General features: G+C 38.9%; 2 protein-coding genes across 2 annotated transcripts in view; both read right to left on the reverse strand.

Annotated features, from left to right (window-relative positions):
• Positions 1-7,187, reverse strand: part of OIT3 (oncoprotein induced transcript 3) — a 43,789-nt gene extending 36,602 nt beyond the window's left edge. Inside the window, exons 1-2 of the mRNA XM_029285919.1 lie at positions 7,118-7,187; positions 113-487 (exon numbers count right to left, since the gene is read on the reverse strand). Of these exons, the coding sequence (XP_029141752.1) occupies positions 113-487; positions 7,118-7,187 (445 nt within the window). The remainder of the gene's footprint in view (positions 1-112; positions 488-7,117) is intronic.
• Positions 7,188-20,090: 12,903 nt separating this feature from the next.
• Positions 20,091-24,562, reverse strand: part of MCU (mitochondrial calcium uniporter) — a 22,297-nt gene continuing 17,825 nt past the window's right edge. The window contains exons 6-7 of the mRNA XM_015825123.1: positions 22,838-22,954; positions 20,091-20,740 (exon numbers count right to left, since the gene is read on the reverse strand). Coding sequence (XP_015680609.1) covers positions 20,663-20,740; positions 22,838-22,954 — 195 coding nt within the window. The 3' untranslated portion in view covers positions 20,091-20,662. The remainder of the gene's footprint in view (positions 20,741-22,837; positions 22,955-24,562) is intronic.

The raw sequence follows: 24,562 nt of genomic DNA on the forward strand, positions 1-24,562 counted from the left end.
CTATGAACGCCCATGACGCTCACGGTGACTCGCACACAAGAGGGGACCAGAGACCCCTCAGCTCCAAATATTTTCTTCTATGGGAAAGAGCAATTAAGTTTTGGTCACTTACGTCCACAGTAAGCATGGTAGCAGACACTGGGCTTGGCTAGATGGTAGACGTAATAACCTCCCGGACATGTCTTGATTTCAACAGTTGTATTCCAGAGGCAGCAGTTTCCATTGAAAGTTGCACAGGCCTGCCTTTGGACAATGCCATCTGATTCTTGAGGATGGCTGCCATTCAGCCAGATTGGGGCATGGGTGCCACAGTGGTTCTCAGGAATGCAGAAGGTAGGCATGGCATCCCCGGCCATCCCTGTAAAGCGATACCATTCCCCATCCACGTGACTGTCACATTCAGGCTGATCGGTAGAGTCATTGAACTGGAATTCCGTGTTCCTCCAAGGCTCATTCAGACTAATGTAGGCAGAACAAGGATCAAGAGCTGGAATACAGGATGAGAAAATCTAGTCATTATCCATAGCAGGATGATACTGGAACCCTGTAGCAATAAGTAGCAAGAGATAAATAAATGTTCGATTGCAGGAATAGAACCAGCCAATTGTTGAATTCTTGGGGGCACTTTACTTTCTACACAACTACACAAGATTACATATTTATCCATAGTCAAGCTTCATGGTCAAGTGGGGCCCTCTCACAATAATTTGCGGTATTTTCTTTATAAAACATTTACTAACATAAAGTCATATATTTGGAAAAGGCCACTAAAGCCAATCTTCTGCCCAGTACATGAATTTGATCATAACCAATTATGAGAAAGCTCACCATTTCTCTAGACCAGGGTGTCAAACTCGCAACGTCACGTAACGTGTCACGACGTATCGTGACTTTTTGTCCATTGCCAGCAATGGGGTGGGTGTGGTTTTGGCATGATGCATCCGGCCCATGGGCTGGCAGTTTGACACCCGTACTCTAGGCCGTTGGTTCTGTTGTTAAACCAGTAGTCCTATTTAAATATTTTCAGCGGGATCTGCTTTTCTACAATATTACTTGGCTTGAACTGTGATACAGAATTAACTCATGGAGAGGAAGAAGAGGGAAGTAGGGAAGAAAGAGAAGGAAGGGAGGAGAGGAGAGAGAAAAGAGTAAAGGAGGGGAGAAGGAAGTAGGAAGGTTGGAGGAGAGAGTGGTGAAAGAGAAGAGGAGAGGAGAGGAAGAAGAGGGAAGTAGGGAAGAAAGAGAAGGAAGGGAGAAAGAAGGTAGAGAAGAAGGAGTGGTGATGCAGTAAAAGGGGAAATGGGCGAGCAACACCAAAAGTCATGTGCATGTATTTATTTCATTAAAAGTATCTTATATATAAGAATGTAAAAATAATGTATGTTAATATTTGATAAATATCACAGTATATGTATGGGGGAGAGTTTGGAAAAATAAAAAATAAATTAAAAAAAAAGAAAAGAATTAACTCATGGCCTTTTTCTATTATTCAAGTATGTCTTCCTGAGGCTAAATAAACCCAGTCCCCTCAATCTTTCATTTTGGAATCTATTTTCTAGTCTGATAATCACTTGTTGCCTTATGGGGAATCTGGATGTATCACTACATTCAATATCCATAAGATGCAGTTTTACATTATGGGGCCTGTAGGGTTGATTTTTCTTTTACTTAAGGCCAGACGATCCTTGAGGACTTTCTAACTCCACAATTCATGATTCTGTGATAGTTTATTGTAGGTTAATTGAGGTCCACAAGAAATTATCTTGATAGGGAATCTTGCCTGCAAGTTCAACATTCTCAGCAATCTCTCACGTATCTTAACCAGCCGCAGGCTCTGCCAAATCACCCTGGTTCATTTGTAGAAAATATGTCCAATACAAACTTGAAGAAATAATTACAGATTTCTGCTGTAATAAGAGAAAAATGAAAAGTCCAGGCCGTCTTCTACTGAGATCATATGTGGAAAGACTTAATAAAAACAGGGTTTCTTCCTCCTTCTACGTATCTACAACACTTAACATTCAAATAGTTCCTGAAACCCCCAATCCAACTAGGTTTCAAGATTCCTTTAAAAGGAAAAGATGGAAAACACATGCATATTGGCAATATATCATTTATTTATTCAGGCTTTCCCCACTTGTTGCGATACAACTGAAAGTCCCACTAGTGTGACCAATGGGAAATTGTGAGAACTATAACTGCAACAGCCAACATTGATAGATGGCTTCAGTTTGGGAAAAACTTATTTAATCAATAATTGAGAGCCAGAGTGTCTCTGGGAAGAAGGAAGACTTCCCTATTTCTTATAAAGAGAGACAAAGCAAAGCCTTTTCTTGCTTGGCTGTGTGATTAGGATGTCTTCTCCGTTTCCTATGGTGGTAATTGAGGACAGCTCTGTCAGGAAGGGCTGCTTGTAACCAGCAAAGGAAGGACTAATCTGATTGATGCATAAAGCACGCCAGAGGATTTTTCTTTTGCCACCAAAAGAAAGTTGTGTTATATGAGCCCATTAATCTTCTATGAGTAAGCAAAAGAAGGAGATTTTTTCTCTCTGATCTATAGGAGCAAAACAGGGTATTTGTGTCAGTGTTGACTCCTGGTGAATGCCTGCACAAGTCCATGCAGTTTTCTTGGCAAGATTTTGGAAGTGGTTTGCCATTGCCTGCTTCCTGGGGAAACTGAGTGACTGGCTCAAGGTGCCCCAGCTGGCTTTGTACCCACAATCTCCTTATTTCCAGCCTGCAACCTTAATTATTAACTGCCCTGCCTAACCAAACTGGCTCTCTTATATTCAGCATATATATATGAGGAATTCCTTGGGGCTTCAGAGCCTAGCTGACAGAAGACCCCTACATTAGAGAACACTGCTTGATCAGAAGGACTCAGAGCTTGTCCACGCTGCCTGATCACCCTGGACCCTAGAAACAGCCATAGATGGACCATCCCTCAAATAACCAGGCCCTATGTCATGGAGGGCTTCATAGTGATAACCAGCATCTTGAAGTGCCAACTGGTAATAAGTGCAGCTTGCAAAACGTTTGTGGTCACAGGGGCATAACAAATCATTTGCAGACAGGTAGTAGGAAAGCTAGTGTTATTCTGCAAAGAAGATGTTTTTCTTTTCCTTTTTTTTTTAACAAGACATAACCAAACGGGAATGTGAAAATTAGTACCTGCTTAAATAGGCTTAAAAGGGGGACAAGACAAAATCTTAGCAATTTTGAACAGCTTGCTTTCTGAAGTTTTGGGTGATCCATCAGTGGAGGTTTTTAAGAAGAGACTGGAGAGCCACTTGTCTGGAATGGTATAGGCCAGGGCCTCCTGCCTGAGCAGGGGGTTGGACTAGAAGACTTCCAAGGTCTCTTCCAACTCTTATTATTCTGTTATTCTGACTGATACCAGAGAGCTAGAGATTCTCAATTCATGCAAACAAAGAATCCAGGTTCCTCATTCCTAATGAAAGAGTCAGTGTTCTGTGTCATTTGACCATAATGAGCCATCTTCAAACCCTGATCCTTGCCACCATGCTTTCCTTTCCAGCTCTCTCTGTCTGCCTTCTTGCAATTCAGATCTAGGAGTTGCTGCCCTTGAACAATTCTCAGATCTTGATTATCCAACAACCTGTCACCTGCAACGCAAGATTTCAGATGAGCAAAGGACATCTCTGTCAACCTCCTCCCAGCAAACAGAATTTCAGAAAACTCCCAAGATTTAAAGTGAAGACTGCAAAGGAGAATATGATAAGAACATTCATTACACTTTTCATCGGTGATGCATCTAATTCACTGCAGCTTCCAAATTTGCCCTTTATATTTGTGCATATATTTAACACCTGATTAAATACCAGGTAATCCAAGCTGACTGTAGGATTAAAGCAGGATTTATTATTAACCTTCCTGGGACTGAAACAAATGGATTGTTTTCTTTCTTCTTTTGCTAAATAAGTCAGTTTCTTTAATTTGGTACATCAAAATGAAGCAAAAAATATTTTCCTCCCTTTTAGAATTTCATTGGCCATTGGGCTGCCTTCAACTCTTATATTATCCAAACCTGTATTTTAGGTACAGTGAAATATCGATGTAATTTGAAAAGAAAAATGCCTTGTTACTTAATGAGAAAATACTGTGATGGCTAGCAATTTATTGTGGGTTCATTTGCTTATGAATATAGATTGTGGAGTGTGTGCAATTCATCACATTCTTTGTTTCCAATATTCAGACAATACATGCTGCTTGCTAGAGTCAAAATAAAAATACATGATTTAAATTTAAATACATGATTATTTGGGCCAGGATGAAAACTGAACTCAATACACATGATATGTGAGTGGTGTGGCATTTGGGTTGTGTGTGATGATTTTAAGTCTATGGGTGTCTTGTTTTACTTTTCTATGTTGTAGTTCTATGAGTTCAGCAGTTACATAAATCTCCTCACCGAATGAATGTGTATGTTTGTCAATGGCTTGCAACTCTTAATCATGATTTACTTAATTTAAACCAATTTTCTGAGGTTGCAATCAACTATATGAGCTAAGTTTGGGTATCATACTAGTGGAGGAATACATCAAGGTTTCTGGGCCCCAAGGCAAAATATCAGATGGAATCTCTGTGTTAATTTTAGGAATCAACTTATATTCTAATGGCCAATTCCAAGGGATCAGATTTGTTAGTGCCTGGGATTTGAGCAGACAATTTTTTTGAGGAGGAGCTGCAGCTATGCAATTCAGGACATTCTCTTGGGGATGGATCGATGCCACTAAGTTGTGTCAGTACTAAGTTATCAGATATAGGCAGCGCTTTTTTTGTAAAAAAAAAAAAAAAAAAAGGTGCCGGAACTCACACACGTCATACAACCCGCCTTGCCTACCCTAAAAGGTTCCATCCAAAAAAGGTGCCGGAACTCCGTTCTGGGCGTTCTATGACAAAAAAAGCCCTGGATATAGGTTGTAAGTATCCAGATGACCACAAGATGATAGCAAAGAGGAGGGTTGTATCTCTTTGCTGCCAACTAGTGGTCAGTCTAGTCAGTATGCACTGAGTGTGGCCACTCTGCTCACTCACAGCACCTCCTGCATGTCATTCTGTCCAACCCAGTCCACCCTTCTAGGCAACCTGACTCCTCTATGGATGCCTTTTGACCCTGTAGCTGCATATCAGAAAGAGGTTGGTTTGGTTTAAAGGCTGAAAGTCTGACTAAGAGCCTCTGGGTTAGAAAATAACTATCACTGCTACCTTAATGCATTTACACCACTGCTTGCATGGCTAAGGCTATCTGATTTGGGTTACAAGAATTCAAGTAGCCATTTATAAAAGTAGACATCCAGATTTTGCTGTCCAGATTGAGTAACTTCATGCCAGACTAAACTACGATTGACTGGTTTAGAGTTTCATAGAACTTTTCTACCATTACATTCTTAAAAATTGAATTTCTTCTGTGGTTGCACAGAATTTAGAATAATTAATTTCACCCTGTTAATATGATAGTATTATGGATTATGGCTCATATAATGCTGGCCTTTTCCACAAACCTCTGAATGGACTGATCTTGGAAGATGGATTGTTGCCACTGGAATACTAATCTCCCTTTTAATTATTTTTAATTGTAGTTATATTTGGAACACATTATGTGAAGACCAAGCTCCCTTGAGAAGTCTATAATTCTGGGAAAGGCAGAAGAAAAGAAGAGGATGACCAGCAGCAAGCTGCACGGTGATGAATACACCATTGGAAGACTTGAAGGACCAGGCTGGGAACTGTTCATCCTGGTGAAGATCTAGCTACAAAGAGTCAGTGCTGACTTGATATCACATAACCAATAAATCAATTTCCCTTTCAAAATAATCCCTTGATTTCAAAATAGCAGTGAATGTGTGGATGTTCCCATGTTTTGTCATACCCTTTAGAGACATCTTCATTGAATTCTAATTTAGAATTGCTTATCAAATAAATATGGAAATATATCAACACTCAATATTTGCTTGACTTCCCCATGTATAATGAAATATCTGCCATGAACCTTATGGTGGCAATGGGAAAGTCGTCTTTTGAATTATTGCGCATAACCTACCTAATACAATTGGGATAAAAATAAAATTGCTAAATTTCTAGGCACACAGTATTAGCCTCTGAATAAAACGTATCACACAAATACATCAGAGTATTCAAAAGTATGTTAGAATATAGAAGACTCTCCTCAACTGTTATGTAGCCATAATTTGAAAGAAATTTACAAATCACAAGAATCATGTTCTAATAATATGCTTCTATTTAATAATAATATGCTTCTATTTGCAATAATCCTCTACCTAGCATTTTATGGTTCACTCAAGATCATATTTAATTTTAAATGAGGGGGGAGGGAGAGATGTCTTGATTTCTGGGACTATTGCAAAATCTGTTTATTCCTTGTGTATTTTAGCACTAGAATGGGATAAAGTCCCATTTTCACAGAACTGAATAAAAATAGAGCAGACTGAAACTGTTGTGCGTTACTTACCACAGAAAGATGTAGCCATGTAGGTCTTATTAGAAAGTAAAGGAGAAAGTATCCATAATTGTGAGTGGTGATACTCTATTACACATCAAAGGCATAAATGGAACAGAATTCCATTAATATATTGGGTCCTTCCCACTTCTCATTGCTTTTTCTGTAGTTATCTGAAATTGTGCTGCTGGGAATCTATAGGATTCTTTAGCTAGCTATGGCATAAGCAAGCAGGCAACAACAGATGTGAGGAGAATTAAGAGTCATCTCAATCCTTTCGCACTATATATGAAGTTTTGGTTACTCTCAGGGGTAGGCAACCTCGGCTCTTTTATGACTCATGGACTTCAACTCCCAGAATTCCTGAGTCAGCTATGCTCCTCTGTAATCCTCTGGGATTACACAAAGTAATTACAAGAACAATTTATTGTGCTAAATGCTACAGAAATCCATGTTCCCTGCAAAACAAAACAAAACGGAAAGTGCAAATCTTCTTCCAAATTGCATGCAGCAAGCAAGCAACGAGGCATTTTGTCCACTACGTATGAGTGCCCTATAAAGGCCTCAAAAGAAACACCAGGTCTGGACAAGAACAGAGCCTTTTTCCAGTTAATGGATGTTTACAAGTACTCACCCACTGTATTCTCCTGCAAGGACTGCATATTAGTGTGGACGCAAAAGGACAACACGAACAGCAGTAACATCTCTTGGTGGCAAAGATATCTGCATCGAGAAGACTCAGCAGGACGCATTGAAGAAGAGGTCAGTCTATTTCTTATAATTCTAGCAGGTACCTTCAGGCTCTGCTATTTTGAAGCGAAGTGTACATACGGAGAGAAAGTCTTGTGGGTACTGGGAGTTTTATCAGAGGAAGAGGCCAAGATGATAATAGCCTCCACTGTAGCCTTGACCTGCCCACAACAGCAATGCTTTTCAGAGACAAGGGGGGGGGGTATTTTTCTCCCTGGAGTCATTCATTTTGTTTGCAAAGCCATCCTCCAATTGTTTGCTTGCAATGTGCCCTGTAGTGACCTATCTGCTATCTTATCCAGAAGGACAACTAAGGAAGAGACACACAGACATCCTGTGGAGATGGGGGAAGATGGTGGCCTTTATCTATCTTTTCTGCTTCTATGACTAAGAAAAGCAACTCTGAAATTGAACAACAACAGAGAACAATACTTCACTCCTGGTTTTGCTAAAATGGAGGGAAACATTTTGGGGTGGAGGGAACCCTGTGAAGCCTTCCCCAAATCTGGTGTTCTCCAAATGTGTGAAACTACAGCTGCCAATCCCTTCACCAGCTGGCTATAATCTGATATGGCTGGCTGATACCATCCAAGCAAAATGAATAAACTAAAGGCATTTCCCACCATTATAAAGGTAACCTACTTCCGGTGTGTCGGTGTAGAACTTCTGAGCAAGGAATTCAAGGATGAGCCATCAGCAATTTTAGGCTGGAGCACAGGGAACTCAGACTTCGGAGGTTGTTTTTTCCTGCCCCACCCTTTGTCCTTGCTCCTTTGTTATGATGGATTGACATTATCTGTAGCCGGTGATTTTGCCTGCTGTTGCAAATCCCATAAACATCGATTGTCAGTCAAAGTCAAAGGTTGCTGGTTTCCTTGGGCCTACTGAACCAAGTAATACTTCTACTCCAAGGAACATTATTCAAGAATTTCAACCCTTTCTTTCTTGCCCATCTAAGAAACATTTATTTGCAAATTTAAAACAAAATTTTAATCAACCCAACACTACATTGGATACTGAAATAGAGCATTGCAAGCAAGAGAAACATAATACAGAATAAGATACAGCAATATATATTTCAGACATTCAGCTGGCCACATTAATAAATGTCTAGTGGTATTAGAGAAGGAACCAGATGGATCTTCTGTGTTAGGCCTTGGAAAACAAGCAAAAAACTATCCCAAAGGTGCTTTTTCATGAGGCAACTGGACTTTCTTATTTTTCTTTGAAGATGTTTTGTCTCTCATCCAAGAAGTTTCTTCAGCTCTGACTGGATGGTGGGGAATGGAAGGATTTATATTCCTTGCAGAGAGCTGGTCATTTGCCTTCTTTTAGAGAGTTGTTGAGACCAGTTGGAGGTTTATCTGTGTCATCAGAGTCACCTGAGTAGTGCAAATGGGTGTGGAGCTTTCTTGGAACTGCTGAAAGGACTGTGTTGTTGACTGGAGATAGATTGCCTAAATTGTATTTTTTAACTTTCCCAATCTGTCACCAAAGAGTCTAAGTCTACTAGCAGTGGCCAACTCGCCACAGCTCACTTGCCACGATCAATCACCACAAGACAACTCGCCACGGGACAATTCAATACCACATTGTTTCATTCAGGTCCATTTATTACCGGTGACCACATTTTTGTTGAAATTAAAAAAAATATTTTGTTATTATTGGTCACGGTTCCATTGAAATTAATTTAACTTTTGTATTTGTTGAATTGTCTCGCAACGAGTTGTCCCACAGTGAGTTGGTCACAGCGACTTGGCTATGGTGAATTGTCAGTGGTGAGTTGTCCCATTCTGGTCACCAAGCCATCTACATGTTTTGACTGCATTTCCCTTCCAAACCCACCCACCTCCTCTCCAAAAAGGTGCAATCTCTGCATGCCTTGCTCTGGATCTTGACTCACCTGTAATTATTTGATTTAATAGAAGGCAAATCTCATAAATCTCTTTATGATTAACCCCACTTGGTTCTACCTAATGTAAGCAACTATAGTTCAGAAAGAAATCACATTTTCTTATTCTTTTAGAAAAACCCAGAAGTGTCTTACTCAAGAATGGGTGAGTTGGGTGTTAGAAAGGAGTAGATGGTGGAGGAGAGAATTAAGAGATTAAAGATGGGAAACAATCTGTCCCCAAAGATGTTGGGAAATAGTTCATCCCCCACAAATTTGAAAGGTCAAAAGGGTGAGCCAGATATCTTTTGAGTCAATCAAGGGGGGAAAATGACTTATTTTGGTATATGATAGATGGGAAATTGTGGCAAGCTGAAATCACTGAGCAGTGCTGAAAATGGTTAACAAACCCTAAAAATCATAGATTTCCCTCTGCATGTAATTGGGTGATGGGGAAGAGGCGGAAAATGGCTGTGATAAAAACTGATAGGTAGCAAATGAATGAAAACAGATTTTTTTTTTAAACTGCAGAACCCTTACAGAAAAATGGTAGGTTTTTCTGTAGATGAAGATAGAACAATATGGGAGAAGCAACTACAGAGCAAGAGTTGTTGTATTCTTTAGTTTTAAAATTACAAATGTCAGGTTTGAAATAGCAGCACCTATTAAGATTCTAATGCTTGGTTTTCCTTTCCCTGCCCAGCATATATTGATAGCTCACATTATTCATTTTGAAACTAGGTTCAGCTCTCTGGTTTTCAGTGAGAAATGATTATAACAAAAAGATCAGTGACCTCTAGTTCAGGTTTGTCCTATTTTAAAGGCTGCAACAGAGAAGTAACGCCATCTCCCATTCTATGGTGGAAGAATGTTATGTGATTTCTAATCTCCTGAGAGGTATTTTTCTAGAATTAAGAATTGCATTGTTTCTGGATAAGTAGAAACAGTATATAACATAATAGAAGAATGATGTTGTCCAGAAGATTATCACTTTCAAACTGAGGATTGCTTCAAACTTCCTACTGATATAGAAATATTTATTTAGAAACATAGGTTCTGAGCAGACAACAATGCAGATTTCCTGAAGACTAAAATCAACTAAAGGTTCCTTTGTTCACATTTTCAAATTCTGATCATTTCTGATACTAATTCCCTCTTCTATTTTGCATCCCGGGCAGATACCATAAATATTTGTGTGTGTGCGTGTGTGTGTGTGTGGATATGTGTGTGTTACATATATATTAAATAGCCACATTAAGTACAGGTGATTCTTGACTTATGACTGTTTGTTCAGTGACCACAGACAGTTACAACAGCACTGAAAAATGTGACTTACGTTTTTTATACTTATGACCATTGTGGCATCCTGTCGGGTGATCAAAATTCAGATGCTTGGCATCTGACTCATATTTATGACCATTGCAGTGTCCTGGGGTCATGTGATAATTTTTTGCGACCTTCTGACAAGCAAAGTCAGTGGGCAAGTCAGATTGATTTAACAACCGTGTTACTAATATAATAACTGCAGTGATTCACTTAACAACTGTGGCAAGCAAGGTTGTAACACGGGACAAAGTTTACTTAACAAATGTCTCATTTAACAACAGAAATCTTGGCCTCAATTGTAGTTGTAAGTCAAAGACTACTTGAAATAACTTTCAGGAATGGGGATTGAGAAACATTGCTGTTTTGTAGCTGTCGTGAAGCCATCAAGAACTAGCTTTCCATGACAATGCCCTGGGGCTGTTTACTTCAAGGCTGAACATTGCAGATAAGACATACTTCCAAAATTGATTGCTAAGGGTCAAAGAACTAGGGGGGGGGAATTCACATTAAAGGGAAAAAAACAAGTGAGACTACAACTCTAGGAGCTCACATTCCATCATGACAAAAGTTAAAAATAGCAAGAAAAGCAAGAAAAAAGAATTTACTTGGCTTTAACGGAAACATTACTGGAACTGAAGACCAAGGTAGACAATGGAAAAATAATCTAAGGCAACATGCTGAAACAGCAGTATACAAAAAAATGAATCAAATAAGCATTTTGTAAAAATAGAGAAATAAATGAGATGTGGAAATAGGAAATGAAATCCATATCTCTAAATCCCTCTCTTTACGCTTCTACACTTAATCTCTAAAACCTACTCTTATACTATTATATTTACGCTCCAACATTATACAGTACTTTGCATTGGGGATTATACTCATCATATTTTTAATTGCTGCTAATAGTAGTGCAGGAATCCTCAACTGCCCTTTGGTAAGTGATAATAACAGAGAAAAGGAGAATATCCAGGATGAAACACTGTATAACCCATCATGGGCAAGAAATTTTGTTTAAAAAAAGGCAGCTGGAATGGTAATTGTGTTTGCCTGTTAAATTATTTATTTCATCCAAATATTTAAAGCCAAATAAGAAATATTTGGGAGGTGGGGGGAGAGATTTTTTCCGAAAAATGGTTGTATAGAAGGGGGAGTGAGGTTGAAAAGGATGTAGAAAAGAGCCAAAAAGTATTGGACAAAAAGAATTGCCAGAAAGAACACAAAGTTTCTTTGGCTGAATGTCTGTGAGTGTCATTCCAGAACTGCATTCCAGTTATGGGCACAACAGGAAAGAAAAATAATAATTTTGATTGATTTTGCATAGAAATAGCTTCTCCTTCTGTCACATTAAAAAGGGATTTTGGATATTTGCATATCTCCTTTATAACATATTGGATTATTTTATTTTTTTTTCTATATACTTTTTATTAAGATTTTTAAACAAGAGGATAAAAATGAACACAAACTAATACAAAGTAAGGAAGAAAAAATAAAAAGAAAGAAATCACAAAAGCAAAAAGTGCAAGAAAGGAAAAGGTGAAGAAAAATAGGAAAAAAGAGATATAAAGAAGTAACTTCCATTATTCTTCCCAACAGTTATATGTACAAATGTATTCTAACCTCTCTCTCTCTCTCTCTGAAGTTATATCACAGTACTTTTCTTTCTATAATCTATCCTGTCTAATCATCAAACCCATAGATTACAAATTCAGTTTTATGAAAAAGGTCCGTAAGAGGGTTCCAGTTACTGTACCAATAAATGTAGAAAATGTCTTTCCTCTAATCAAAGAAGTCAATTTATACATTTCAGCAAAATCTATCAACTTCATCAACCATTTCTTCAGAATAGGAAGTGCTGAATCTTTCCATCTCTGTGCATATAGTAAGGATTATTTATTTTCAACAAGACTGAAGCCAAGCTATATAAGATGAATTTGGGTTCCACTGATATCAACCAGATCAGTTAATTAAGACTTAAATTCTATTCATTTCAATGTGACTTAAATGCAACAGACAGGATCCAAATCTTTTTTGCACAGCTTTGTGTTAGTTGGGGTTGATATCTCAGCTAGTTTTATTTATTTATTTATAAAATTTGTTGGTCACCTATCTTACCATAGGGTAACTCTGGGCTGCTTACACTTATACCTTGGTTAAAACAAAAATGTTAAAATCAAACCTTAAAACCAAAGACACATGGGGGAGGGGGAGGGCGGGGGACTGGGTGGGATCTGTGATTAATCAACCATTTCCACTGGGCTGATCCCCCACTGGGGTCCCAAGCTGACTGGCAGAGCCATATCTTATGGCCCTTATGAAAGGATAGGAGGGTTGGGACCAATCTCACCTTGGGGGGGGCAAGATGTTCCAGAGGGCAGGAGCAAAAGCAGAGAAGGCCCTCCTCTTGGACCCTGCCAGCCGGAATAATCAGGTTGACAGGACCCATAGCATGCCTCCTCTGCTGGCACAAGTGGTACAGGCCAATCTCAGTGGGGTGAGATAGTCCCTCAAGTAACCTGGACCCATGCCACAAAGGACTTTAAAAGTAATCACCAACACCTTGGATTGCACCCAGAAGCAAACTGGTAAGTTGTGCAGCTTGCAGAGCAGTGGTGTCACAGGGCCCCCCCAAAACTGCCTGCGCTGCTGTAAGGACCCACCCCACTTTGCATCTTAAGAAGACAGAACTCTTGGAATATTTCTTCCAACAGGCATCTTTATTAAGAGAAGATGGTTGCAGGTGTTCTAGACAGGACCTGGGGCCCAAGCCCTACGGTTCAAGGTTTTAAGTGTTCCCAAGCAGCCCCCCCACCCCACCGTCCTTCCAGCGACAATCCCAGGCGTTACATTTCCACCCCCTTTTCCTCACGGCCGGCGGAAGGGAAACTTCAGAGAGGAGTAGATGAAAGCTGATGGGCCCTATTGTTATGATCAGTCCTTTTGGTGCGATCCACATTCAGTCCCTTTGAAGTTGTAAGGAAGGAAGTGAGGGCCATAAAACCCCTTTGCTTATCCCCCTTCCCTTTCGTAGTATGACAGAATCCAGAGAGGGCAGAAATGGGGTTTTCCATAGTTGATAACTAGAGATGAAATATAACTGGATTCTGACAGCTGCCACACTCTGCACCAGCTGTAGCTTCCGGATGCTCTTCAAGGGTAGCCCCATGTAAGAGTGCATCATCATAGTCCAGCCGTGAGATGACTAGAGACTGAATGACTGAGCACAGGGAATCCTGGTCCAGGAAAGGCCGCAACTGGCGCACAACGCAAAACTGGGTCTTCTTTTCTCTGGTCATTTCTATCTATCTTATTATCTTATCACCATTTAATCCATATAATGGGATTAAGTGTGATCAGTTTATGTTGCACATAATTGTTTATGAAGTTCCAGAAAAAAACAAGTGTTAACCCACTGATGTTTATTTTTTATTTTCAAAGCATTACGCATATAATGGGAATGTTTGCATTCAATGCTGTCTTTGAATTCCACTCATGTCATCACTGTGAGGTTTTCACTGGAAAGTGGCACCAGTTTTGAAGACTTTGTCACATTGGAATTGGAGAGTGAAGCAAAAGAACACTTTTAAGTCTTTGTGAGAAAACAGAATACCTCCAGAGTTTTGCTAGAGGCAAATTGGAGTCAACTGAAGGTCAATATCTTCCTTGCTTTAATAGAATATACATTCTACATTTTCACTTCCTCTTCTTCATGTTTCAAGGATTTAACTGTGCACTTTGCTTCCTGAAAAAGAATAGAAAACACAGAGGGGAAAAGAGAAACTAAAAAAAAAAGTTCTTTATGTGGGTACTTACATTAGCAATGGAGCTCTTAATAACACGGCCTTCCAGAGATTAGTGAAAGCTTTTTTGCCAAAGAGCTTTTGAGAATTTGTTTTGTTTGTCCAGGTGATTTTTCATATTTATATATTATAATATTGTTATTTATATTTGATATTGTTATTAAAATTCTGTTCTTGTATATTTGGAATTTATGTACCATAGACATTTGTTTTGTATGGTTTGAAAGCTTTTATGAATCTGGTGGGAACTGATGACATGTTAATTTAAAAAGAAAGAAAACATGTTGGATTTTTGTGCATATGGATCTGTATATCCTGTGCTGTTGATGTATTTCATTATTGACAAATCCAGTATTGTATGATAGACAACATACCGTCATAGAACATTGAATTCTGGATTTCAAGAGTTTGCTCTAAACACCGATCCAATAATCAAGTATGACACCATATCCCATAGGAGCCTAGAGAGCAGAACAAATTAAAAATCCAGACAGTAGACATTTTCACAGAATTGATGAGAGTGAAAATACAAGTTAAAAGTGACAATGCAAGTTGAAAGTAACTATCAGGAGTTTGAATCAGAGAGTGAAATCAGAACATTTAAATGAAGAAGAATTCTAATGGGTGCGTCACTCAGATTTACATGGCTTGAACAGGGTAACTAACTACACCCTAGAAATGACTTCAGAATTAATCCTAAATGGCAGCTTGGATCTATTGTGAATTTTGAGATTACTTGAACTAATAGGAAAGAGTGACTATCACTCCTGGAGCACCAGGGAAGTACCTCAGGAGTGGGAAAGGGCTGATGTGGTTCCCATCTTCAAGAAAGGAAAAAAAAACCCAGACCCAGGAAACTACAGACCAATCAGCCTAACATCAATATCTGGGAAGATCCTGGAAAAGATAATCAAAAAAACAGATCTGCAAACAACTAGAAGCAAACAAAGTTATAACTAGTAGCCAGCAGGGGTTTGTTAATAACAGATTATGCCAAACCAATCTTATTTCATTCTTTGATAAAGTGACTCAATTAGTAGACCAGAGAAATGCTGTGGACATAGTATACTTAGATTTCAGTACGGCATTCGACAAAGTAGACCACAACCTGCTGCTTAGTAAGCTAGAAAAAGCTGGGATAGACAACATCAACACCAGATGGATCTGTAGCTGGCTGACAAACCATATTCAGTGAATAGTCCTCAATGATATTACATCCACATGGAGAGAAGTAAGCAATAGTGTACCACAAGGCTCCGTCTTAGACCCAGTACTCTTTAATATCTTCATAAATGACTTAGATGAGGGAATAGAAGGGGGACTCATTTGCAGATGACACTAAACTGGCAGGAATACCCAATAGCCCAGAAGACAAGCTCAGGATCCAAAAAGATCTTGACAAACTTGAACAATGGGCCCTATCCAACAAAATGAATTTTAATGTGGAGAAAAGCAAAGTTTTACATTTAGGCAGGAAAAATCAAAGGTATAAATACAGATTAGGCGAGACCTGGCTCAAAAACAGTATCTGTGAGAGGGACCTTGGAGTCCTGGTGGATGAATTCATTCCTGGTGGATTCTACAGTTCATTCTTGAGCTAGCTATATTCTCTTCTATAAGAACTTCAGTATTCTAATATATTACACTCTGGAGGAATGTAAAGGAGTACATAATACTGATGAAAGAAATTACAAGCAAGTTTTTTTCTGGATTAACTCGCTTAAGTCATTACTAAAAGTACAAGGATATAAAGAAAAACAAGGCAGTATCTGGAAGTCCCACCTCACTAATCTTAAAAATTCTTCAGAAGGTCAACAGGCATGTAGATAGAAATCCAGTATTGTATTCTTCTTTAGACTTTCAAAAAACTTTTCACAGTCCATTAGCAAGATAAGAGGTTGTCTTGAGAATTTGTCAATTATTAAAGAGCAACATCCAGGTTCTGTGCTGAGCCTCAAATGGTAATGAGAAGTCAAAATTTGAGTTCCAGAAAATATTGTGCCAATGTATGCCTTCTGTAAAAGATGCTAATGCTACATAGGAGATAATTAGGAAAGGAATCTAAAACAAATCTGTCAGTTCACATTGTATTTATATAATTCTATAGTGCATCCATGCTTTTAATATAGTTCTGATTATAGTCCTTAACATATTTGTAGAGTTCAAAATGTTTACATAGAGCTGAAAAGGAAGAAAGGTTAACAGCTGGGAAAAAGAAACTCATATGCTTTCCTTGTCCCAAAGGTGCTTTTTCAAGAGGCAACTGGACTTTGTTTTTCCTTGAAGTCGTTTCGCTTCTTATCCAAGAAGCTTCTTCAGTTCTGACTCAATCAACAGTTCTGACTCAGTCAGAACTGAAGAAGCTTGTTGGATGAGAAACAAAAAGTCTTCAAGGAAAAACAAAGAAAGTCCAGTTGTCTTTTGAAAAAAGCACCTTTTTTCAACCATGGGATAACCATGACCTGGATGACTGAGAATCGCCATAGATACACTTTCTTTGTGTTTGAGGATTTTTGTTGTTGTGAAAATAACAATGAGGAATATGCTACAATATCTACAAAATGATGCAAAAAAAATTGGTGAAAGATTTGGGCATATAAAAGCAAGTCTTCTTTGCATAGCATTCATCAATCTTACAATCGCAAGATTGTTACGGCTGCATAATTAGTAGTGACTACACCCATGGCAACTTTTAAAAAACCCAAATCATTTTCAGCATCCAATGCAATTTACTTCTTATGATTAGTTGCTGTGTCCATGCTTTGAAAGGATTATTACAGTGAGCCCAATTAAATAGCAGCATTAAGGCAAGCTTCCTTGCCTTAATGTCCCACCCCCAAGAATATGCATTTTACTACGTTCCCCAAGATATGTTTGGCGGACTTTCTAATACACCGCCCTGTTCCTAGTCCCGGGAGTAAGAGATGACCTTGATTCCCATGGGACAGAATATTGTTTAGACTAGCAAGGAGTCTGTGAAAGTGTGAAAAAACCTCTCCCTCCTTGGCAGGTGGCAACCTAAAATGAGAAAGATGGCTGCAGCTAGGCTCATTGTAGAGTTGACAAATAGATCTTTATTTGATTGTGGGCTTTCCATATGCATCTGGATAATGGAGATTCAGTATTAGACTAGGAAAGCCTTTGATCTGACTGCATTAACTTAAGAGAATAACAGAGTTGGAAGGATTTCAGAGGTCTTCTAGTCCAACCCCCTGCTCGAGCAGGAGATCCTATACCATTTCAGACAAATGGTTGTCCAATCTCTTCTTAAAAACCTCCAGTGTCGGAGAACTCACAAGTTCTGGAAGCAAATCATTCCACTGATTAATTGTTCTAATTGTCAGGAAATTTCTCAGTGGTTCTAGGTTGCTTTTCTCCTTGATTAGTTTTCATCCATTGCTTCTTATGTTTTCAGCTGCTTTGGAGACTAGGTTGACCCCTTCTTCTTTGGGATAGTCCCTTAGATACTGGAACACTGCTATTATGTTGTCCCTAGTCTTTCTTTTCATTAGACTAGATATACCCAATTGCTGCAACTATTCTTCAAATGTTATAGCCTTTAGCCCCCTAATCTTCTTTGTTGCTCTTTATGCACTCTTTCTAGAGTCTCAACATCTTTTTTATATTATGGCGACCAAAACTGGATGCAATTTTCCAAGTGTGGTCTTACCAAGGCATTATAAAATGGTATTAACAATACACGTAATCTTGATTCTTTGTTTGTATATTGTATGAATCCACTATTTATATTTTCAAAATGGTGGAATCAACATAAGCAGCATCTGCACACACCATTAAGAAAAAGGCAATGAGCTCTTACATTTGCCCCAGTGCTTACAGGTGCTATATGATCACACATTGTTGTACATGAAAGTGGTATCAAATAAAAAGAGGTATTTAAAAATTGCCCACACAGAATGTGTGGTATTAGGGATAATGCTAGGTTTACATTCTTGGTATATCATTCTTTATGTAGAAAGAAGATACAGCTGTTTCATTTTTGCTACTCTTTGACTAGCAATTCATTTTGCAATAATGTTACTGGAAAAGTATTGGAATATCATTTGTTGATGTCTCCATCCCATAACTTTGCCAGCCTGTTTGTCCATATCACTGGCATCATGTCCAAGACTTTGATTTTCCCTGTGATTGACAATTGAATTGCTACATAATAAAAATGTGTGCCATCCCTAATGACAAGTGCTTAATTTAGAAAACATAAAAGAGATATCATCTATATATGAATGACTTATAAATATACTTAAATAACTGGGAGGCAGGGAGAGGGAGAGAGAAAGAGAGAGAGATAGAAAGAGAGAGATGAAGCAAATCCATTATGAAAATACCTATAATGTAGATGAAACACATTTTAAAAGTCTGTAAATAAAATGATATGCCATGATTTATGGGATTCATTTCCTATATTGAAATATTTTTGTGCTGCATTTTTGTAATACATGAACAGGCACAAAGACACATCAAGAGTTCAAGACATTTTGTTTATAGACAGAAAGAATGGAAGTTTGCTACACCCAAGTTCACATGTTCCTTGAGCCTCCCTTGAATTGAGCATGAAAAAATTTCAAGACAACAGTTCAAAAACAGAATAATTATTTATTGTTCCAGAAGTACATTTCTCTTTTATACATATTTAATAAATGATACAGGATTGTACACATGTTCATTATTATTTTTTTTAAGGTCTTTTCTCCATGCCCCCTCCCTCACCCCAAACACACTCAAGACAATTCTGCTACAGGACTGTTTGCGTTCTTCCTTTTTAAAATGCTGCATACGAAGAGGATGAACAGATAATTTAACAATTTTTATTTTTTTCTAAAATTAAAAAAAATAGCCACATAATTAGAGTGAGAAAGACGGGAAGGAAGTAGGAAGAGGAAACATCTTGGAACATGCATCCATTCAGCTCAACATGCCATTGAGGGCGAGGAAGGAGCGACCATCCCATCTGCAAGGCACCTGGCGTCTGGTTTATATTTATTTTACACTTTAAAACATGGTTCCTCCGAAAGTGGGAGACTCTTGCCTTGACACAGTGAAAAGGCGGTGAACTGAAGGGAAATTCCAAGCTTTGTGAGAATGAGCTTCCATCTCTTATCCTGCCATCCCAGGATCTATCAACAGGACAACAGAGTAGGCCGTGGGTTCCGTTTAGCACAAGATGGAAGTTCTGCTTAGACAAGATTATCGGGCTTCTAGCAGGTGGTGGAGGCCACTGCCTTTCTCCCACGCCCTTTAGGGATGGAGGGACTGCATCTGCTAGTGTGCAGAAACCCTAACCCTTCAGCACCAGCTCGTTCTTTTAAAGCTACTTAAAGAAGAGGCGGATTGTGGATCAAAGTGCAACTGTAGTCTTTTGCTTATCAAGCCATAGTTATTCTGCTAGGCAAACATAATATTTAATCCTCCCTCTTTTAAAGGGACTTCATAAAGCGTCATGATCTCAAGTCAAGTACTGCATACATATATGCATCACCATAGGCCCAAATTCTTTGATTTGCTTTAATTCGGATGATTACCCTATTTGGAGGGAGAAAGAGTAGGGGGAAGAAACATTCCTCCCTTAAGACTGCATATGAACAGTTTTCTCATGCAACATCACTATTTATGTGTAAAAGTTGATCAGGGCAGTGAAGCTGAAGAAGATATGTGGGAATACTTCCATGTTCAAATGTTCACAACAGGAATTATTCAGTTTGTGATTCCGGTAAAACTGATAACATCAATAAACTTTCAGTATAGGAGAAAGTTTGTTTGACAGTAAACAGACAGGGAGGAAAATGTTTTAGGTGGAGGTTTTTTGTTTTTTTTTTGTTTTTTTGTGGAGTGAGAAGAAATTTTGCATTGCTATTACAAAACAAAACAAAACAAGACACACTAGATCCAATCTTGGATTGCAGATTAATGGAGACATTATTTCAATCTAGATCACCAGTCATGGTGTCTTAAAATGGCTTGATTGTTTCCTTCTTTTGTTTAGTGCACTATTATTGTGCAATTGTTTGAAAGAGATTTAAAAAAAAATGCTGAGCAGGCTGCTGGTGCTTCTTCAAGGGGCAGACACTGCAAAGCTGGAAAAATATGTCCCCGATAAAATTTCTTCATGAAATGCCCACCTTTATAATATATATTTTCATCCAAAAGAAAAAACGTTTGAATGAGACAATCTTTAAGCCCTTTGAAAAGACTTAACATTCCACAGTGCCTGATTATTATTATTATTTTCACTGAACACATTACCCCCTTCCCCAGTCAAGGTTTCTGTTTTAATGATTTAAAAACCCTCCACCCCAAGAAGATCTCCCAGCTTCCACCTGAAATGCTTTCTAATGAAAGAGGCAAGAGCTTGAAAAGATCTGCCATTTCTGTCAAGATACAGAGGTTCCTCTGATTATCAGTCTTTATCATTGATTTGTTGGACAGGTAGATGTACCTGTAAGGGATCCCGAAGTCTCTTAAGGTCCAATTCTGCCTAAAAAAAATCAATAAAATGAAGACATCAGTACCATATTTCTCTCCGTCATACTCTAGTGTAATGCATTACAGTAGGGATCCCCAACTCCTGGGCTGTGGACCAGCACCGGTCTGTGACCTGCCAGGAAGCAGGCCACGCAAGCAAGAGAGAAGCCCCATCCACACAAACCCAGGATGCAGGCAGCGTGTGAAACCACACTCCTCTATCTGAGGAAAAACTGCTCTCCAAATAACCGGTTCCTGGAGCCGAAAAGGTTGGGGGCAGCGGAGTTACAGGTAATCTTATTCCAAGTCGTCATATCCACATTCACAAAAGGTCATCACAAAAAAACAACAACGAGGAAATTTCCCATGAGGTAAACAAAAGTGTTGAACCCATCTTAGACTATATGCACAAGTAGTCCTTGACTTACAACCATTAGTTTAGTAACCATTAGAAGTTAGAATGGCACTGGGGGAAAAAATGATTTGTGACTGTTTTCCACACTTACGACCGTTGCACCATCCCCATGGTCATGTGATCAAAATTTGGATGTTTGGCAACTGCCCTGTATTTATGAGGATAGCAGTGTCCCAGGGTCATGTGATCAGCTTTTGCAACTTTCTGACAAGCAACGTCAATGGGGAAGCCAGATTCATTTAACAACTGTGTTACTAACTTAACAAGTTCAGTGATCCACTTAACAACTGTGGCAAGAAAGGTTGCAAAGTGGGGCAAAACTCACTTAACAACTGTCTTGCTTAGTAATGGGCTCAATTATGGTTGTAAGCTGAGGACTACCTGTATATCCCATTCCAATGAATGCTTACTTTTCATGTAAACGAAGTCTGTTAATGTTCTATGGAAGCTGAGATAATGCCAGTGGCAGTAAGACTAGCATTTCCAACAGGAAGGAATGGCCATCAACAGTTTCAAATATACCAGTGAATTAAGTTAGGCAATATTGATTAGATCCAAACCATGGTGAGTCTGATGAAACTGGACCCATATTGGCCCAATCTTGAAATTTACTGTATTTTGCATTGTAATGTGGTCAAATCATGGAATGCAGGCATTTTAGTAATTGGATTGGTAAAATAATGGATACCTGGCAATTCTGAAAATCAGATGCCATCCATTGAAAACAACTTTGAATAATTATTCCTAAGAGATGATAAGGTTCCAGGGCCAGATTTTTTTCTTTTGCAAGTTCTCCATCTATTCTTTTGCCTTCTTTCTTCACACAACTTAGTGAAACCCTCCAAATTTACATCTAGTGAATTCAAGGTTATACCAAGCATCTCAAATTAAACATTTTATATACATAGATACATACATATGTACATGTGTGTGAGTGTGTGTGTATGTATTATGTAGCCTTTATATATATTTTATATCCATATTCTATTGCCTTAGAAAGCCCCTGAGTAATATGGTAGACAAAATATATGGAGTTTAGTTGCTATTAGACATAATCAATTGTCTGAAGAAAGAGACCACAGGTGCACAGGCAAAAACATACATTTCTGAATGTATGTTTGCTTATTTTACATTGGAAAACACACTAAAGATAGTCCTTGATTTATGAGCATTCATTTAAAGACCATTCAAAATTATGACTGTGCTGAAAAGGTGACTTACAACCAATGCAGCATCCCGGCAGTCATGTGATCAAAAATCAGGGCTGTTACGATGTCATGTGATTTCCATTTGCAACTCTTTCCGGGGGTATCCAACAAGCAAAATCAGATTCGCTTAACACCCATTTGATTTGCTTAATGACCACAATAAAAGATGTCAAATTGGACATAACGTATGTAATAACTGCATCATTTAATGATGGAAGTTCCAATCTCAATTGTGGTCATAGGTCAAGAACTACCTATAGTGCTTTATCTTTCCAATGTCCTGCAGGTTTAATCAGCTATGTTAACTTCCTTCTGGGCTGAAATCTATATTAACATTATAAAATCAGCTGTAAATAACAGTGTCTTTTGGAATACAAATGAGAGAAACATGAGGAAACCAGATCAAAGAATTACTGAATTTTCAAGAACTAACATGGGACAATTTTCTATTTTCCTCCAATTTCCTCCAAGGATTTATTTTCATTACCTGAACAATAGCATCCTTGAGTTGATTGTATTTTTCTAGATCAAAACGTGTCTTTTTGGCTCCTTTATGGAAAAACAGTAAGTACTGCCTATCTCTAGCATCTGGGTATATATATTCCTATTGAATGAAAGAATAAATTAATTGAAACCCTAGACATGAATACTTATTTATCAATAACCAATTTGAAAGGACAAGAAACTCAACTCTGAGCATTAATTTAACATTAATTTAACATGGAATACAGACAAATTATATGTCACATGATGCTCAACAGATCTGATTATCAACTGAATAGTGATAATATATTTTAATATTAATATATTAAGCCTTTTTGATATACCATCTTACTTATGATTATTTGCAGGAATTATTTGCACTGTAACAGACACTGTGTCATTTCAAATATGCAATGGAAAGCAATTCTTGACAGTTTAGTCAATTTAATTTTAATTTTGCTCCACAGTGGTTGAGTAATTCAAACCACCTAGAGTTTGAATGATATATTACAAATTACTATAATAAATAAACAAATAATTAACTAGCTTGTTGGAGATCAGCAGGTGGCATATGAAACTCTGTTTGGGTACAGTAATGCAGAGTAAGTTATTGTGGACAAGGGACAGGAACCAGAACTATACGGTTATTGATCTTTATTATTACCATCACTAACTACTCCATAGATGGCCAATGTTTTTGGTCTTAAAAGCCATACAGGTTGCTAGAGTTGTAGGTGCAAATAGGGTAATTCGTACATCTTCATATTCAGTAACCTTGAATTGTGTCACCATGGGGAAGAAGGAAGCAAGCTTTACATTAGCTTTCAAAGCCATCCTATCTCTGGCATTCAGATCTTGACGGAAGGGGTATCTAGGTGCTATCAGAATGGCATATATAAGCCCACCTCCCCATAAGCTCTAAGAAAAGAGAGTTCACGGCATTACAAAGTTATTACACTGTATAAGGTCATCTAAAGTGTGACCATCTATCAGTTCAATTCTCAGTAGAGGGTTTGAACCAGTGGTGGGATTTAGCCAGTTTGCACCGGTTCGGCAGAACTGGTAGCTAAATTTTGCTCAGTTCGGAGAACCGGCCGAATGCACACTGCTTCTGGAAATCCATTCTAGGCCTCAGAGGCCTGGAGGAGGCCTCCCAGGCCTAAAATGGCCCGCTGGAAGTGCATGGATGCCACTTCCGGATGTCCGTTCTAGGCCTCAGATGACCAGGCCTGCATCCAATAAGAGAACCAGTTGTTCAGGTATTTGAATCCCACCACTGGTTTGAACCCCTTAGAACATGGTTGTTAAACTTGCCGCGTCACATGACGTGTCACAACGTATCGCGGCTTTTTTCACATTGCCGGAGCTGAGGTGGGCGCGGCCGTTCCGGTTTCGGCGGCTTTGGTGGCTTCTTCGGCGGCCTCTTCGGTGGCTTTGGAGCCTTCCCAGCGGCCTTGGCGGCCTCAGCGGCCTTTCCAGCGGCCTCGGCCGGGTGAGGATTTGGGGCCTGGACTTGGACTTGGCCCGCCTCGGCCTAGAGGACCCGGCCTAGAGGACTTGAGGACTGTCTTTCGAGGACTGTTCCCTTTCGGCCCTGGTTTAGAAGACCTGAGGACTGCTAAATAACATCCTCCCTTCTGTTCCATGGACTCCCTTTGCCGGACTTATGTACCCTAAGACGGTCCTGCTGGCCTTGCGCGACTCACCCCTCGCGCAGGCCTGGCCCAGT

This window comes from Protobothrops mucrosquamatus, unplaced genomic scaffold, assembly GCF_001527695.2.
Source record: "Protobothrops mucrosquamatus isolate PMUCROS unplaced genomic scaffold, P.Mucros_1.0 scaffold2494, whole genome shotgun sequence".
Classification (NCBI taxonomy): domain Eukaryota; kingdom Metazoa; phylum Chordata; class Lepidosauria; order Squamata; family Viperidae; genus Protobothrops; species Protobothrops mucrosquamatus.